General features: G+C 40.6%; 1 protein-coding gene across 1 annotated transcript in view; it reads right to left on the reverse strand.

Annotated features, from left to right (window-relative positions):
* Positions 1 to 210: 210 nt before the first annotated feature.
* Positions 211 to 19,208, reverse strand: part of URB1 (URB1 ribosome biogenesis 1 homolog (S. cerevisiae)) — a gene marked incomplete at both ends in the record, with an annotated part of 38,160 nt that continues 19,162 nt past the window's right edge. Inside the window, 16 exons of the mRNA XM_010019779.1 lie at positions 211 to 313; positions 874 to 1,045; positions 2,922 to 2,985; positions 3,077 to 3,187; positions 4,377 to 4,570; positions 5,327 to 5,385; positions 6,609 to 6,786; positions 7,079 to 7,280; positions 8,481 to 9,336; positions 10,336 to 10,515; positions 11,053 to 11,277; positions 11,838 to 12,034; positions 13,259 to 13,429; positions 14,675 to 14,813; positions 15,451 to 15,567; positions 18,494 to 18,613. Of these exons, the coding sequence (XP_010018081.1) occupies positions 211 to 313; positions 874 to 1,045; positions 2,922 to 2,985; positions 3,077 to 3,187; positions 4,377 to 4,570; positions 5,327 to 5,385; positions 6,609 to 6,786; positions 7,079 to 7,280; positions 8,481 to 9,336; positions 10,336 to 10,515; positions 11,053 to 11,277; positions 11,838 to 12,034; positions 13,259 to 13,429; positions 14,675 to 14,813; positions 15,451 to 15,567; positions 18,494 to 18,613 (3,088 nt within the window). The remainder of the gene's footprint in view (positions 314 to 873; positions 1,046 to 2,921; positions 2,986 to 3,076; positions 3,188 to 4,376; positions 4,571 to 5,326; positions 5,386 to 6,608; positions 6,787 to 7,078; positions 7,281 to 8,480; positions 9,337 to 10,335; positions 10,516 to 11,052; positions 11,278 to 11,837; positions 12,035 to 13,258; positions 13,430 to 14,674; positions 14,814 to 15,450; positions 15,568 to 18,493; positions 18,614 to 19,208) is intronic.

The following is a 19,208-nucleotide window of genomic DNA, read 5'->3' on the forward strand; positions in this document are numbered from 1 at the left end:
TGTTCTGAAAATTACAATAGAATGTAGTGGATGGTTAAATGATGTTTCTTCTCTCCAAAGCCAGGAACAAATTTCTTGGAGTTTTGAGTTTACAAAGAGCTTTGTAGTATTAGCTCTTAGACTGAGACTAACAGAGCTACAGACGGAGTCCTGCAGCTCTCTCAGCAGAGTAAAATGACACTAAATATCAAAGAGAAACATTCACTTTACCTGGTCTGGTCAGTTCACTAAACAGCTGAAGTAGAAAACAGGGATCGTAGAAGTCACCAAGGTTCTTGACATTTTCATCTCTATATAGTGACTCTTCTATCTCCTGAAACCAAATCCAAACCAGTATTTGTAAGGAACACTACCGATGTGCAGCTTGGTTTCAAACTTCCCCAACCACCCCACTCCATTATGAAGCAGGAGATACTATCCCTTGCAAAGTATAATGCAACACAGGATAAGATGTGCTTGTGTTTAAATCAGGCTTTCGCTATCAGCATTCCAAAGCTACTCCCCCTGATTAGCACAAACGAGTACAGAAGCATGCTAGCAAACTGTACAAAAGACTGAAGAGCCCATTGTCACTGGATCCTCAGACAGTCAACGACCGTTTAAAAGTCACATTCTGGTCTCACATACATGGCAATCTCGGCAATGCTGCACAGTCGCACCTGACAACAAGATGTTGTTCATATATTGCCATTCATCTGAAAAGTGCACCTAAATAATTAACTCCAGCCCTCCTATGAATTTAAATTACTCTTCTGACGTAAGCAAATTGCAATGCATTACATGAATGGTAGAAAGAAATTACTGAAATGAAAGGCTTTTTCTACATTTCTTTCTTGTTCAAAAGAAGGATAATTCAGCATTGAACCAAAGCACCTGTGATGACAGAAGGCGGCGATGCTGAGGGAACGACAGAATTGTCTTCATCATCTTTTCTCGATCTAGCAGACACAGAATCTCCTCCATGCTTGGCTGCTGCCACAGTGACTTCCCTAGACTCTTGCAAGTCTTGTGATGCTCCACAGCAGCTGGACCCCACAGCAGGATTCTTAAATATGGTTAAAAGTAGTCATGGTTAAAGGCATTAGTCAACAGACTGCTAGTACTGAGTGAAAAGCAATTACAGAGAATATAAATTAGTATTTAAATTTTCCCTTCACTCATGCTTACTATCCTGTAGGAATTTGAAACTAGGACTTGTTTCCCTGGTAACACCTTTCTCATCCATCCAAAAGCTTTTCAAATTCAGTCTAAGGGTGTCTTGTTAACTACTTCCTACTCTGTTAATCCAAGTCAGAACTTATCTTCTTACTAAAAATGTTTTTCTTACTTAAGCTATGAATGCAGGTAAGTATGATAGCAGCTGCGTGAAGAGACAGTGATCAAGACCTGATCAAGACAAGGTTGTCTCAAGAGCAATTGGTATTTCAAACCAGCACCACAGCAGTTGAGTAAAACATAAATCCTTACTCTTCTCCAAGTTGTTCCCACTTACTTTGCCCTTGTGCTTAAAGTGCTATTGATATTGTCGTTTATTACGTGGGTAGTGCCAGCAGCATGCCTCATGGTGTTAAGGCTTCTTATCACCCAGCACCTGAAGGCTCCCATTCATAACACAAGTTGGGCTCTGTTGGGTTGCCTGTACAGTACTTATCTTGAATGTCCTCTATATGCACTCAACACTTCAGTGCTGGGATCAAGTCTAACCAAGTGTCTGGCTACGAATTCACTTAAGGGCACAGTATAAAATTGTTTCTCCTTTAAAAAGGCTACAAAAGTTTTGGGACCTAACTACCTCTGAAATCAGTCTCCCCCTTATGTAACACCCTCCCACTTGCAAACACTTTTGGTGAAGATTTATGCAAGATGTGGTTAGTGCCAGAGCCCTGGCTTATGGAAGCCAATTCAGCTCCCTGCTAACAAGAACCTTCATTTCCTGTCACCCTTCACAGGCTGCAAGGATATCTATACCCTCAGAAAAATCTAAGGAAGGTTCTTAATTCTGAGTCCAGTCCTGCTCCAACTGCCTGAGACAGTGCTCTTGCGCTGCTGTTAATATTTATGCCCATACCTCAAAACTAGAAAAGTGCATTTGAGCAAGGCAGGCCAAAACCATCACTGTATGTAAGAACTGTTTAGCAACAGACTTTACTGTGGACTGCTTGGGCACAGTAAACTGATTATTTTATAAAATACATAGTTTTCTCTTATGAAGCATGTAGACGTATTGCAAGGTTGCATTATAAGGACAGCTACAGTCCAAACTGGTGAAAGACAAGGAAGGCACTGATCACCATCCCTGGAGGCATTTAAAAGACACGTAGACGTCGTGCTTAGGATATGGTTTAGTGGTGGACTTGGCAGTGTTTAGTTTGTGGTTGGACTTAATGATCTTAAAGGTCTTTTCTAACTTAAGCGATTCTATGATACCATCTTAGTACCCCAAAGCTAACAATGCATGTGTTAATGCAAGAGATTATACAACCCTCCTCCACTGGCTTATTCCTCTACTCTCCAGCAAAGCTGAATACCATGCATACAGGGGCAAGATCACTGAAAAGGCCAAGGGCTGTGCTGAGTGGTGAATCCTGTATCAAGGGAACAGGCAATGGGAAGGAGTCCTAAACTAGCAACTTGAGCTTTGGCCTTCATCTGTGAAGAAATCCCTATAGTGGAGAGTGAGGGACTACTGAAATGAAACAGTACCTCACCCAACCCACAGACACCCAAAAGTTTGGGCAACACACAAAAACTATGTTAAAGATAGGAAATACATAGGAAAAATGTTTCCAAGAGCAGCATTCATCTCTAGGTTTGACCTTGATCACTGTTTATCAGTTAAAAATAAGACGTTGGAAAAGTGCCAGTTATGAGACTGCTTATTTGCATGTGGTTAGTCGAACAAAGGAAGGTGGTCAGCTTACCTGGAATTTATGAGACTTTGTTTATTCTTCTCATATAACTGAAGCAGTAGAAGTACCTTCTGATCTGAAAACCAAGATGAAATCCGAAGTCAGTCTTCTATGAAGACGAAAATCACATCTAGTAAGAAGTACCTTTCCCAAGCTGACACACTTACCTATAGTGCTCAGAGTAGCCCCGTAGGAACCCAGCAACACTGCAAGGTGACTGCTCTCACAGACAGAAGGGCTGAGTTTCACAACTGTCAGCAGTATATCCACCAAGGCCTCTGAAATAAACACACAGATTTAACTTTTTTGCTCTCTCAGTTGGACAGTGCATATATAAATACCCCCCACACATATACTTTCTCTATATAGATGAGAGACAGATCAAGTAAGTGATCAGGTTACTCAAAGACAAATAGGGCATCTGTGGCAGATTCAAGACCTGAATCCAGATTTCTTTACTCCCAGTATCTGAAAAAGGCACAGGCTTTCCCCCTAGTACCTACAGGAATATAAAATGTATGTCAAAACAAAGAAGATCATAAAGACAAGAGCCTGAATGAATGCACTCCTGACACCAGGCTTCTGAATTACTGAGGTTAGTAGCCTCAAAAAATCCATCTTGCTGCTCTACAGTAATACCTTTAAAAGGTAGAACACATACAGTGAACAGCAAAATCTATTACTTATTTTAAATGTCACTAAACTTGTGACTTCGCAAGAGCTTTTTGCTCTTCTCAGGTGATATAAAGTTTTTTACATGCTGCTCACTAATATACACAAAATTTGTTATCGTCCTCCCCTTTTCTTGTATGGCTCCTTCAATCACTGAATCTCAACACCCTCTATAGTGGGAAGAAGCTGAGGTGTGTGTAGATTAAATGACTGGTTCAAGGTCAGGTTATATTTCAGTTGGCAGAGACAAAGAAACAAAGCCAATCTTACCCATGAATTGGCACTCAATATATATTATTAATGGAAGGATATTCCTCATGACAATTTGCAATATAAAGTACTTATCAATTAAATAAACAGTTTTGATACAACTTGCAAAATCAACTTAAAATCTTCTGCATCTACCTATTTTAAAATAGGTTTAAATGTCACACATGTTTCTAATAGAACTCATATGCACTTCAGTGATCGTAGACTAACAGCCTCACAGGAAACAAAAGAATCAATTCAAGATTTCAACAGTTATAAAAAACCAAAACCGACCCACCAAACCAACCCTAAACCCATCTTTCCAATAGTTTCAGAAACATACGCATTTAAAACCAGCAGTGATAAAATGAATGCAACATTTGGATCCAAGCAGAGGCAGAACTTAAAACCAAATGCTAATATTCTGGAATTGTTTAATAGCTCTGCAAGTATACGTAGGTGGATAGATACTGGATGGATAGAATATAATGTGAGAAAGACAAGATTACTAAATATAGTTAAAGGGAAAAAGAAGATAAAAACTACCTCTTGTCTGGAAGTTCGTGCCATCTTCTTCTCTTGACCTCAGTATGGTTGACAAAAATAGAGAGTGCTGCGTGACCATCATGTGAAGTTTGGAGAGCCTGACTAAGCTCTGACTAAGTGAGGATTCTTTCTTGTATAATAACTGAATAGCAGTGTTCAGGACTTTCAAAAATGCTTCATCTCTGTAGCGGTACCTTTAGAAGCAAGGATCACAGAAAAGTCAGAAACCCGCTTGAAAAAAAATCTGTTTAAGAAATGAGAACTTTGCAAAGAAAGCCAACTTAGTAAAATAAAAGCAGATTTATAACAACGTAAACACATGCACCACATCTCCCTAAGCTATTTTAATTCTTTTTAAGCTATACTGGTATCCAATCATAAAAAAATAAAGGAGTTGTTGATACACTGTATAAAGGACTGTGTTGATACACAGAGTCACACTTGTAGCTGCACTGATCTTAATAAGGATTAGAACTTTACTTCAGACAGCAACCCTTCATATTAATACTTCTACCTCCACAGAAGATAAGATTATCTGATAGTATTTTTTATTCCTTTTATTTAAATTGTTTACATTTAAAGGTGAAAGATCTGATTCTGTTTTCGTATGAATTGTATTTAGTAAGTATATTAACTAGAAAGAAAATAAGTTTCTTCTTCATATAAGCATAAAGCTTTTTTATGCCAGTTGAAAAGAAGACAGTCCAGCTATCCAGTTAGCTATGCTGGTAAAGCTCACTGGAGCACAAAATCCAAATCTGCCTGCAGTTGTGCAGGTTCAGGCTCCAATGAAGCCAGTGGATGCAACACAAACTGCATCCTATGAAACAAAGAGCATCTTCAAATCTGACTGAGTTTAAGGGAGATAGGGTGTTTCCAGCATAACACAGGACAAGGCCAAGTGAACAGAACCTCCTACAGCACCTCTGGTGCATCTCAAAATTACTTACTTGAGTCCTGCCTTCACAAGGCTGTACCAGTCATCTGGGTCTACTTCTTCAACTAAGTGCTGTGCGTGTAGGAAGTAAAAACAGATTCTTTACATTTAGTACACAGAGCTTCTACTGATCGTTAATATCAGCAATTTGTGTTCAACAGACACACTAACAACATGCAAGCCAAACACTCAGGTGGAATAATCAAAGGATAACAGGAAAGAAAGCTCTTAGATAATACAATCTTACACCGATTGAAATGAAACTGCAAGCCTTGTTTTGTCAGTCCTGGGAGCAAGGGAGCATATGGATTGTATGCAATTAAAAAGCAAGCTGGTCTGTAGGTACCAAAACCTTGAAACTCTTTACACTCATGAAGTGTGAACGGAATAAAAAGTCAGCAAGTCACAGCATGAGACTCAGGTTTTTGTGTTCCTACAACATGTTTAAGCTAACCAGCCTTTGCATGTGGCAGACAAGGGTGGCTGCATGTACATGTTCTTTACAAAAACTGATCATCCCTGAAATGCTATAAACCGTAATATTCAATAATAATTTTTTAAGGCTGACAGCTGCACATGCCAACAGGCCCAGTAAACGGTAGGTCCTAACCTCATCAGACCTGTGAACACCATTAGGGTGAACACTAAAAGGTGGCCCTCAAGTCCTGCAAGACTTGTCCTACACTAAAAGGTGGCCCTCAAGTCCTGCAAGACTTGTCCTGCACAATCAGTCATGTCCTGAAAGGGGGTCTCACCGGAAGCCAGCAAGAGGTCAAAGGCATTTGCTTCCTGCAGGGACCTTCATTTTTATGTCTTACACATATCTGCTTACCTTACTGAACTACAAAAAACCCAGCAGTACAGGCAGAACGATCAAGTAGTGCTCTTCATGATCGAAGTCTGGATTTCTATCTATGATCAACTGGATTTCTGTCACAGACTTCAGAGGGCATGGCAGGTGGATCTTGTCAGAAATGCCTCTATCACTTTGGGGTTTTTTTGTTTGGTTAAATAAAAACATCCATTGGCAACGTTTGATTTTTAACTCCTGAATACCCCAAACTTTGAATTTCAAAGGAGACTGTTAGTAGAAAGCCATCAATAACAACTGAAAACTGCTTCTTATCAAGGATTAGCAGAGCTAAGCTAACTCTGCAACAGCTATTAAAAGCCAATAGAAGCCATAATTTCTAAAATAGAAAACAAAGTTCAATCTGTATTTATTCAAGATACAAGAGCACAACACTACATGTATGCAGTCACATTCTGCCAATGCAGATAGAAAGAAGCCTCACCAATAATTCTTCTAGCCTCAGCAGCATGGGCCTCTCAATCTCTTGCTGGCTTTCATCTTTACTGCTGTTGTACATGACAATTAACCCCTTCATGCAGGCTGATAACAGTTGTCTCCTCCAGGAATGCAGCTCTTCAGAGTTTTCAAGCACTCTAGATACGGCATCTGCCACTGTCCAACTGCAAAAAGATATTTATTTTTTAAGATTGTGACATGCTTTTTGTATATTTTTAACAATATATGTATTGTTAAATACATGTTACGTTAAATATATGTAAAATAAATAACATATATGTATGTTAAATATATGTATCGTTAAAAATGTATTGGAGTTGCTGCCAAAGCATAAAGTGACAGATTCTCCGAGGAGAGAATGCTATTACAGTGCACAGTATTTGCCTTCATGCATACCTATCACAACACTTTATGGAACAAACTGAGTCCTGAAACAGGACAGTTGGATTTGCCTACCTCTTGTTATTTTCTGCTTTCTCTAGAGCAGCAGGAAGCTGGTCAATAAGGTTTCTCAGCCCTTTGCTTCCTGAAGATGGCAACAACTTTGAAAGAACTTGCAGTTTCATAGTAGTCTCATGCGATGCTTCTCTGTCTTGAAGTACAGCACACAGCTCCTTCCACAGAGCTTTCCTCAAGACAGGTGTAACAGCCGAGACAACTGTTGGGAGAGAACAGGGGCACAAGTTCCACCATCTAAGTGCGTTAAGCAACAACAGGCTTAAAAGTACAAAAATCCTAAATCATGTTTCCAATCAAGGCCCAGATTACTTAGTTCCTAGGAAATGATACTGCAGTAGCTCTTAATCTGCTACAGCAAAGTGCACTCTGTATTAGTCCATAGCATTACTAGGAAGTATTCAGACTATGTACTAGACAACTGCTTGCTACACAGCTGACATGGGCAAGCAGAGCAGACCTTCCTGATAAGAAGCCATGTCCTTGCATGTCAGGAAGGATGAAACTTTACCAATTCTCTGACCATGGCCTCAAAGGAAATTTTCTCTCATGTCAACAGACAGCTAACAGAGACCTTATAAATCAAGTCAGCCAGACAGCACTCTGCCCTTCTAGTGTTCAAGCATGAAACCACTGGTGTGCATTAGGTGCTAGACAAAGGCTTAGTTCTTTAACCATCTTCTACATTCCTGTGTCCTGGCATGGTATTTTCCCTACTTTAACTTCTAGATAGAGCTAGCCTTCCCCACCAACAGCTACAGTCAGCTTGTTTCTGTTGCTATGTACATTTCTGTGCAATAAGAGAAACAAAATCAAAGTGATTCTGTTCTGTCAAGTTGAATCCTAACTCATCATTTTTCTGCTAGAAAATGTAACAGTCTTGTCAATTTAATGCTGCTGTTGATTTGGAAAGTTTTGAACTGCCAGCTTGGGAAGGCATTACTGTAGGAAGCTATATTTGGGGATTTATTTTAGAAGAAAGTTTTGGATTCTTACACTTGTGAAAGTGAAAGCTTACATTCTACAAAACCATATGGCTATGGCATTCCACTCACCAGACAGTGTTCTATCTACGCCCGAGAAAAAAGTTTCTACCTCCCATACCAAACCAAGATGAGCATGAAGACAGATTTTCACATGCACAAAGTATTAAATAACAGCTTCAAAAGAGAAAATTGGACAAAGCAACTGTAAGAGTAGTTTGCTTCAGTCTAACAGCCAACCTTCACTACACTCCTTTACCTTTTATGCTGCAGAGGTATCTATAAGAGAATCATTATAAGTCAGACACATAAATTTTATCACCTCTACTTATTGTGCAGAGGATCCAAGACTTCAAGGCCAGTAGAGCCTACACTGGGAATTTGGTCTCCCAAATCACAGGGATCAGTTGTGGGTTTACCTGAGGAAGGTCGAGTGAAATCATACTGGTCTCTGCATTGCAAATACACATTAATGAGTGGAAGAAAGCTCTCCATGTTTTTCTTGAGGTACTTTCCAGTGGCACTGCTCAGACACCACATCTCGAACTGCAGCAGGTGAGTCCTACAGTGTTTTATCAGCATGCCCACAATGGCAAGGGAAGTTTCTGACCTCTGGTTAAGGCAGTGAACATGCACCTCTACACTGACTGCATGTGCAAGGACTGGCTCGCTACGGAGCACCTGAAGAAAAACTTTCTCCAAATCTTTGCTGGCTGATACTGACATCAATATTCCCAAAGCTTTAATGTGCTCTGTGGACAACAGTAGTTCTCCTTGTTGGGGCTGCCTTTGGTAGCTCTCTGTGAGGAGCTGCACCAAAATCTCTCCATAGAAGCTCAACTGTTTCCCTTTTCTAGGGGATTTTTCAGACTTCTGAGTAGTCAAGCTCATCTCAGGAAGTCGCAGCATGGTTAAAGTGATCTCCTTCAGCTGAGCTGCAGCCATGTATATATGCAACTCCTCCAGAGCCTCCAGCTGGTGAGACTTCTTGGCAGAGACCTGGCTTCTGTCTTTCCGTGCTGCCTGTAGTTCTTTCAGGACACTTTTTGTGATAGCTTCAAAATACTTGGATAACAAATGTTTGTGATCCATGCTCTGCAGGATCGAGGCACCCGTTTTCAACAGCTGAAGCACACTGGAATTGAGGTGAGCTGACAGGAGCTTCACAGCGACTGGGTTTAAACCGGATGGAGGAAGAGAACGTTGTTCTAAAGCCAGGAACCAACTCTCCAGTGTAGGATGTCTGAAAATCAACACCAGTGTATCTTCTAGTGTCTGTAACAAATGGTTGCAACAGTATCACTGAATGGATAATTATAGTTCAGGGAAAAAAAATAAATAAATAAAATCATTCATCTGCCTATATTCCAGAGCTTGTTAATTACAGTTCCTGAACATGAAATTGTCTATTAACTGGTCGGAGGATAAAAATATTAACAAATTACAAGCACAGAAATACCATTCTTCCAACATTTATGATGTGGGAGACACGCCTCCACTGAACATTCTCTACATGTCTGAGCACATTCCCAGTAGAAAACTGTATGTTCTGGAGTTTGTCAATACAATTCTATTCTAATCTCCACAAATCCGCAGAACACATGAAATGCGGGCAAAAATTCACTCCTCCAGGTACATGATTTTCATAACCAGGCCTTACACAAGGCTTGGGGAATAGAATTCTTCTGCAAAGGTGAGTCATCTCTGTCAGGAGATGGTGAGTCTATGGATGATGCAGCTTGGTCCAATCTCCAGGCACAGCAGTATTGCAACTGCTGGACCACATGCTCAAAGTTCTGAAGTCCTCCTCCTAGACCTTAACAGCATCTCTCTGCATCAAGCTGTTTCCATTCAACACAACTCTGTGAAATACACAGTGTATGATATTCTGTTCACTCACTGCCCTTCCAAGGACCTGGCAAAAGCTGTAGTAATGCTTCTACAAAGCAGTAAAGTCCAATTCAAGACATTATATAGCAAGTGTGTGACAGACACACTTTAAACCTAACTGAAATGCTAGAAATCCCAGAAATCCCCACTCACAAAACCTGATCCCTGCTACATCTCCTGTTCTCTGTCATGTTTAGCCAGTTCCATGTTTCGGTGATTGGTGAAAATATAGCAACTTAATCTGTACTCAAAATTGCTCGTGTTTAAGATCATTTGCTTTAATTAATGGTTCAGCAAAACTTAGGACTACTTCCCTAAAGAATAAATCAAATCAAAGTTTACTGACAGGTGAGCTTCTGGCCTGTGCATCAAGGGGTTTGGTACCTTGTCATTTGAAGACTCCTCTGTAATCAGAGATTCCTCATCCATGAAGAGATCTGATTCAGCCTGATGCTCTTCTCGCTTCTGCTGATTACTCAACTCTATCTGATTTCCCCGGCACAACAAGCTGTTCAGCAGGTCCACATAGAGGACAATAAGGCGAGGACCAAAAGTTTTACTAAGCTGTGAAAATACAGACACCTCAGAAGTTGAGAAAAGAGAAGGATGGGAACAGAAGGATAATTATTCAAACTGAACAGAAATCAACTTAGAACTTCCTAGGTTACAGCCTTTTCTGGAGTAAGGAATCACTTCTCCCTGTAGAAATCTGATTCTAAGAAAAGTGTCAGGTTGTCAAATAAATATTTACAGATTTTCATCTATACTTAGACTTATGCTGTAACACAAACTATGAGTTTCACCCTCTGGAAAGGCTTCTTATGGAGGCCCAGGAGCTGCATTAAATCTGGAGTATATTTGCACTATGCACAGATCAGTAAGGTAACCCATGCAAAGCAAATACAAAATTCCTCAACAATTAGAAGGACAGATATTTGTTTACAAATTAGATACAAGTTTGTCTGGTGCTCTACAGGCTCAGTGAGGGCTGAGTACACAAAAAAGCTGAAGAACTGGATTCTTAAGTTTTAACAGCCAAGTAATTTGTACTTTCTGCATCAAAACAAGTAAACCCCAATATCATCACAATATTGCTCTTACGCTGCCAAAGTTCTCCACTGCGGATTTCAGGTATAGCAACACATGCTTTACTGCTAACAAAAGCTGTTCAGGCGGGAGCTGGGAAGCCAAGTCTCTCAGTTTTGCCTGGATATCGTCCTCCAGTAAGGTACTGCTTCCTCTCTCATAGGCTTTCCTTAGCAAAGTTGTAAATACAGAATCCAGGGCCACAGCAGGTTCTTTGCATGCCTCTTTGGGTTTTTTAAACTGTTCGAAATGGAGAAAAAAAAAAAAAAGAGAAGAATAAAAATGAAAATGAATCAGAAGTTTCTTCAGCTCCCTTTGTTTTGAAATGAGTTCTGTTCTGAAACTGGGACTGAAGTTTCAGGAGCACATGTGTACAGTCCTGCTATCACAGAGCTATTCAGAAGTGTCCCATGGGGAATCTGCACATGGTCACTGCTTGGTTAACATTAATACGTATCAGCACCTAGCGCTGCTGGTTCATGTATTCCCAACCCACACCTGGGTGAACTTCAGCCACCATAAACTGGCTCCTCGGGCCACAAGACACATGATGCTACACTGTGCCTGATGAGGAGCTGTAGTCTGGGTGACTGCGTACATCCCTTAAGCCCTGGCTTCACTTCCCAACCACAACAAAGACCTTTTGCATTGTTAGAGAAAAGCCATTGAGCAAATTTGTGCCCCAGTGTGATCAAGAAGCAATGTAAATGCACTTTCTGATGGAAATGTAACCTTTATCCACTGTGATGTTTTATAGCAATACTGGCCCAAGCATTCAAATGACTTCAGGTATTCCATACCACAGGTTCCTGAGATTGCTGGGGTATCCAGAGTTTATAGTACTGGTTAAATTGGTAGAGCTGAGGATACTTAGAAACTTTCAGGGACTGCAGATCTTTATCGTAGAGCTGGAACATCAAGCAGAGGGCAAGGGGTTCTCTCTGAGAGTGCAGGAGGTCAGTGAAAACAGCAACAAGATACTCTACGATATGTGCTCCTAGAAAAGCAAAATAAAAAATTAAACTTCTGTCAACAGAAGTAATCTGCATGAGCACGGGCACTAGGGCCAAACAGCACCATTTAGAAAAGTACTGAATAGGATTAAAAGGTGTTTGTGATAAACTAGACAAGTGTTTCTGACCCTCTGAGGTATCTGGAAAAATCCCCCATACAGTACTCCTTGTTGAAGTAAATAATAACCACTTCAAGATAATTGCTCAGGTTGGCCTGTTTCCTTCCAGACAAGCAAAAAAACTAACTCCATCTTCACTGTGTTGTGCTAAACTTGTCTGTATTTTGATGGGTAAGGACCCCAGCCAAGCACCACCTAAGAGAACTGATTTGTACTGGGGTGGAGGTGGGGGGGGAAGAGGGAAACAGCCAGGTTTAACACACACTGGTTAAATATGGAGGATTTTCTTCCAGAACTGGGACTTTCAGTTCCACCCCATGTGCTACACAACAGCCAAATATACAGAGGACTTCGTGAGGTTCTGTGGCGTTGGCAAATCCTGCTGAGGCCAATCGCTGCCCCTGTGACTCCTCATTCCACTAATCATTGTGTCAAGGAGGTGGTAGAACTCTGAAACATTCACCCCTGGAGCTACATCTCTGAAGAAATTCTCTGTAGAAAAAAGCATCATTTTATTCAACAATCCAGTCCTCTCTCCCTACTGACTGGTCTCAGTGGAAGAGTTGCCTATAGCCATTGAAACCACTTTCCTCTTGCGATCTGCACACTCTGTTCTTAAAATACTCTGTTCTTAAAGTACAGCTGTTTCCAGGCAAGATTGTCAATGCAGGGACAGTGTCTGCATTGCTCCTCAGTTCCCGCTATACTACGCTCAGAGCTGGAGGTCATTTGCATCCTCCACTTCCCTGCATCTCACAGGGGAAAGGTAGGCTCTTTTCCTAACCTGGGCAAGTTTGTTTTCCCACAGCAGGGGCTCCTTAGAGTCAAATGACAATTTTTAGAATGCCTGCATTTCCACTGATTTTCCCTACTCAAAAAACCAAGAGTGAGCTTATTTAGGGTCAGGGAAAAAAGGATAGAAGCACCACATAAGCTTTAATGCTTTTCTTGAGCAGGGAGCACCATCAATCTGCTCCTCCTTCTGCTTGCAATGAAGATAAAATCTCTTGAGGAGCTCACTGGGTAAAAATGATCCCACTTCAACTCCACTATAATTGACAATACACAGAAACAAAAAAAAGTCTGTACCTGTTCCATTTTCAGTCTGAAGCAACAACATATTCCTGGCTTCCAATGCAGCAGGAACAACAGCACTGAATGGAAATGTTTGGATAATCATGTCTTCATTTAAAGTGAACCCAATTTCTTCATCTAAGTCATCACTGCCCTCAATTAGGACATCCACCATATCCAGGACATCTATTAAGCAAATTAAAAAAAAAAAAAATGTAAGCAGAGGATTCAGACTAACTACAAGACAACAGAGGTAGAATCCAACACTAAAGGAATACAAGGCAGCTTCTGAATTCCCAAAGCAGAAAAAAGGATAAGAGACACATCTGTCTAGCAATGCAATGGTAAATGCAAATGTAAAAATCACTGCCTCTTACTGTGTGCTTAACTTTACTTTTTGCCTTTCAACACTGCTGTCCAGCTGACAGAAGTAAAGGAAAGAAAAAGGTGCATCACCTGCTGCTATTATGATGGTATTAGGTAAGGACTATCAGAGCATAACAGTGACAGGAAATGTGTACGGGAAAGTATGAAGGAAGCAGCCGCTTCCCTATTAAAAGAACATCCTGAGCAGTCCTTAAAGAGCTTCTCAGCTCTACATGGCCAGGGAACCAAATCTTGGTCAGGAAAGAGTCAGACATCTTCAACATATGAAGAAGATGCAATGTGTTCTGTGGCTGGCATTATACCTCTGCAATACAGTCAACTCAAGGGAACTAATCCATCTGGTACTTAAACTGCCTCAATTATCTTACATTTATGTACCGTAAAATCCTACACATGGACTGTTACAGCAGAAGAGCTATGGTAAGTTAGTGCATGGTAAGTTGTCCAAGTGTCTACATCTGCATAATTTTGAATCTGTCTGCAGTAATGCTGCAACTCCAGAAAGCAGAAGCAGATTATCTTATATTTATGTACCGTAAAATCACATGGACTGTTACAGCAGAAGAGCTATGGTAAGTTAGTGCATGGTAAGTTGTCCAAGTGTCTACATCTGCATAATTTTGAATCTGTCTGCAGTAATGCTGCGACTCCAGAAAGCAGAAGCAGCAAAAATCTAGATGGGTGCCTGGGAGTAAAAAAGTTCTCTGGGCACCCCAGCCCTTCGCTCCTGGATGAATGGATATGAGCAGCCCTAGAGAAAGGAATTTTAATTGCTTTCATTTTAGTCAGGAAATGCTGCTGCAAGGGCCTGAAGAGAGATTTGAAATACTGTTCAAATGGTGTAACTGCATCAGCAATTACTTTTGGGGGTGAAACAATAACTCTGCAATTCAGACTTTTACTTCCAATACTAAATACAACCAGAGAGATCAATCCTTTAGGTCCTTACTTAAGCAGTATTTCTACAGTTATCAGTCTTCAGTTTGCTAGAAAATTTAGCACAAAATCTTGGAATTCTCTGCTGTTAAGGGAATGGACACATACCATCAATGTGAGAGATGGGGATGCTGACATTATCAGAATCTTGTTTGAGCATATTAACTTGGAGCATACTGGCTTCCTGAACAAGGTCTGCTGCTTTATCTGTATACGGATAGGGGTTGGTCACAAGTTTCAACAGGATCTGTTAACAAAGGTTGAGAAAGAAACATAAGTACACAGGCTATCATGTCTACAGGAACCACATCTTGTTAAGAAAGACCACGTGCTAAAAGTGTTCGGAAGCTTGGAAAGTTTTAGGAGGACAGCTTCTATATAGTTCTACAGGAATCTGCCTATGGTTACTGCTGTATATGGGACACTGGGTCTGATGCATAAAGAAATGTCCACTGCAATTTTGTACCCAAAGTATACCACATACTGATTCCATGAGGAAACCACAATGAAAAGGAAGCACTGGGCATTCAACATCCTGAAAAGTAAACAGGAAATGTCAACTTTTCTTGTAAAAGATTATCTACTTAGGTCTGATAATTTTGGCAGGTATGATAATTATTGCCAGGCACCTACTCTACCCTTTTATCAACAATGCTGTAATAACAAATTATATTTCTGGATTTAATTTTCCTACAAATCATTTCACTGTCCTCCCACCCAACACAAGAAAGATGTCAGCTCTGTATAAAGAATTACAAACATCGCTTCTCTCAGAATCTGTTTACTGATCTTTGACAGGTTTCTCAACAATAGCTACAAAATAATTAGTTTCCATTAATTCTATTCTTGGCATTGTTTATCCAGCTAATTTGAACAGTTATTACCCTTTCCAAAAATTGAATCACTGCTTCCTTTTTGTCTTCTTTTGTATTATCCAAGTGTTCCAGCCAAACTGAAAGTTCCTTCCATGTGTACTCAAACACCCCACTGTCACGTAAAACCTGTCCAGAAAGCCAAAGGAGGGATTAAAAACTCCAAAATCACTAAAATACAAAAGCCAGAAAAAAGCATAGATCTTTTAGCATAGCAACTTCATGTTTTCTTCTTCTTGGAAAGAAAAACAGAAGAGCAGGTTGATGAAAAATATTTGTCATTTTCTTGTCACCCCTCAGTTCAAGAGGCCTCATTCCCACTCACTAGGACCACTCAAACTGCAGAATGAAGGGTAAAAACAAACACATTTTTTAAAAACAAAATCTCCCAAGACTATCAACCGGCCTCACTGTGACAAGGACCAAGGCCTAGTGTCTTCATCATGGCTGTTTTCTTACTGCTCTCTCAGCAAGATCAATCAGAGTTGAGGCACGACTCTGTTACAGCTGATGAATGAAACCCACTGAGCTCTGCCAGACATGCACAGGCACTGTAGGAACAGGGCAAGAAGCAGTCCTGGGGCAGGGAAAGGAGGGCATTATGAATGACCAAAGCAAGAGGCAAAACACTGTATACCCTCTCATAACTGGGAAAACCAGATGAGAGCAACTTCTGTCCCTGTCTTCTCAGAGCCTCTCTTCCTCTCACCTGCTGTCTGCTGCACAAATTCAGTACAACTCCTCTTAGTTCTTGCTCCCACACTGACCATGTGTATGGGATGGATCCCTTATGTACTCCTTTCAAGTATGCTGCAAACACCAATTCAACAGACTGGGCAGCGAGCACACAGGGATCTCACACGAACGTGCAGTCTATGCATTTGGAATACAAGATTTCTACAAGCATTTGAGACACAGGAATCCAGCACATGCTGGGGCAGTGTGCACCAGACCTAGAAGCCATTGCGCTACCTACAATGCTGCTCACTGCAGCAGCCCCTCTGCTGCTTCACTCCTCAAGGCCTATCGTACAGGGACACAGAAGACAGGAAGCTGCAGCACAGAGCCACAGCCAGGGCCAGCGCATCTTAGAATCACAGAACAGGTTGCTCAGAAAAGCTGTGGCTGCTCCATCCCTGGCAGTGTTCAAGGCCAGGTTTGACAGGGCTTTGAGCAACCTGGTCTAGTGGAAGGTGTCCCTGCCCATGGCAGGGGGGCTGGAATTAGATGAGCTTTAATATCCCTTCCAATCCAACCCTTCTGTGATTCTGTGAAGTCCTTGTGTTGTCAGTCAGCAAAAACCCTACTGAGGTCAAAGCTGACTGGACACAGAGCATTCATTACCCCCACCTTAGTAAATCTTACTTTTATAATATCAGGGGAGTAAGCTATAATGCTTTAAGAGGAGTGTACATCTTTATATCATTACAGCAATTAAAAAAAAGGCAACATACACTTAAAAGGAGCCTTGTAGGGGGGCTTTTGAAAACTACTGATGTAATACAAAGGAAAACCACTGCTAATTAAAATCTAAATCAGGCTACTTGCTCTTAGAAGAGTTGAGCAGATGGGTAAACAGTCAAATAAATGGACAGTGAGTCATGACCACAGCAAAGTCCAGAGAAAAGTGTAGGCATACTCACAGATGCTGTAGGTGGTGACGTAGACACAATTTTACCACAATCAAGTATCAGTCATTAACATATTTAAAAATTTTTGCTTACTTTCATGCACTCTAAATTCATCCCCTTATCTCAGGTGCCTAAATTAGGAACTTGGTGACCCTATGCTGTGTCTGTAAAATTAAAAAGGAAGAGGAGGGAGAGGAAGGAGGAGAAGCTGTCTGAAGGACAATCCAGATGACAGGCAATATGAACTGCATGATGGTAGAACTGTCTGACCCTCCCTCTCAACAAGAGCAGAAACCTTCACCAGCTTCCTAACTCTAGCACCTACGCTAAATGACTGTAGTTATGTGGGATGAATCTGTGCCTTTGTTTCCATGCATACGCACACAAAAAAAGGAAGCTATCACAGCTCATTTGCTCTACATTTACTCTGTGTACACCACCAGCAGCTACAAAAATAACACTGCTGCTTACAAGAATCTGACAGGATAATTCATTTAAAGAAGGGGGGGGGAAAGGATTCATTTTTAAATAATTGACTATTTTTGGCAGTCTCGAAGTAAAAATACACTTGCAGCTCTCATGAAAACAGGCAGGAACAGAATGTGAAATCCAAAAACATGCCTTCCGATTATATAGCACTGTGCTGAAAAATAAGCAAAACACACTCGTTAACATCTATTCTTAGCAGCCTTTCTGCTGACATAACTGCCCTAACTTCACTGCTCCTGTGTTCTCTTCAGAGAAAATTAAATGGACTAAATCTAAAAGAGGAAACAAGAATGAGTCAGGCAGCCCACATCTCTACTCAGCAAAAGAATCTAAATACACTAGAAAAACTGTACTGAGTAGCTTTTGATTGAGATATTAGTTACTGTGAGACAAAGTTAGCCTGACTTTAACCCTCTGCAGGGATCAAGGGCAACTAAAACCTAACTCAATCACTCCAACTTTAGGTTTAGTGCCTTGAACATTACAACTGCACCCTGTGACTGAAGCTAAACACAGAAACTAAATGCATAAAGCTGTATTCAAACTTGTATGCCACTATTAGTATGGAACAGTTCTCAAGGAGCCCTGTTCAGGGCTTGGAAGACGAAAAATAAAAAAATAATCTCTTCTTGATTCATGTCAAGACCTTTGCAGGCACAAAGTACATTGATTTATTACAGTATCAGAATTAATTCAGCTGGTGAGGGGAAAACATTAAAGACATTGTCTTTACTATTCTGTCAACTGTTGCAGCAAATTCAGTTGACAGCATTTACTTTCGTACAATAATTATTTAACAGGTAGTTATCTGACAGCAAATTCCACACAACTACACAGAGTAAAGGTATGTGCTTTAAGAAAAAAAATGTACTACTGTGAAATTTCAGACCAATGGGATATAGTGAATATTCTAGTATTGCAGACCAAACACTTACCTTGATGATCAGTTTTCTGGTTGAAATTTTCAGATGAGAATGGTTACTTGTAACAAACATTTTCATCAGTAAATAGAACACTGATTTTTCACCAGATACCTTCTCTGTCTCAGAGACATCCTAAAAGAAAAATATATTAAAATTTCCCTGGCACAGCAACACTGTACAGGATTATGTTGCACTGAAGCAGGTATGTAATGTATTATTTTATAGTCTTGCCCAAATATACCAAAGCCAGAAATGAATGGGATCATTTATACTACCTTGCATTCAGCGAGCCACAAAAATCAGCACAATTGTTTTTTGGAAAGTGGAAGAAGAGAGGAGTAACAGAAACACCAACTAATACAAGGGCCCAAAATACAGGAGCCCGAGATAAAGCCACCTTCCTCCCCAGTCATCCATTCTCCTTCTACTTCTGTTATCTCCAGGAATTCAGATTTCCTACAAGTACTCTCTGAACAAGAAACGTAATAATTTAAAAGCCTGATCCCTAAAGAAAAGGAAAACAATGCAAGTCACAGGAATGCTGAACACTACCTAAACACCAAGTGACAATCCTTCTGCCATCTCCCCCACTTTTCTCGCTGACTTGCATTTGATGTCTAATAACCATAACCCTCTGTAATATTGCCAGATTTGGCTTTTCGCTTTTCAGTTAAAACCTCTCCATACTCAAAGGGCAAAACCACAAGAAAATACTGTAGCTTCTTTG

This window comes from Nestor notabilis, unplaced genomic scaffold (genome assembly GCF_000696875.1).
Source record: "Nestor notabilis isolate BGI_N333 unplaced genomic scaffold, ASM69687v1 scaffold11600, whole genome shotgun sequence".
Lineage (NCBI taxonomy): Eukaryota > Metazoa > Chordata > Aves > Psittaciformes > Psittacidae > Nestor > Nestor notabilis.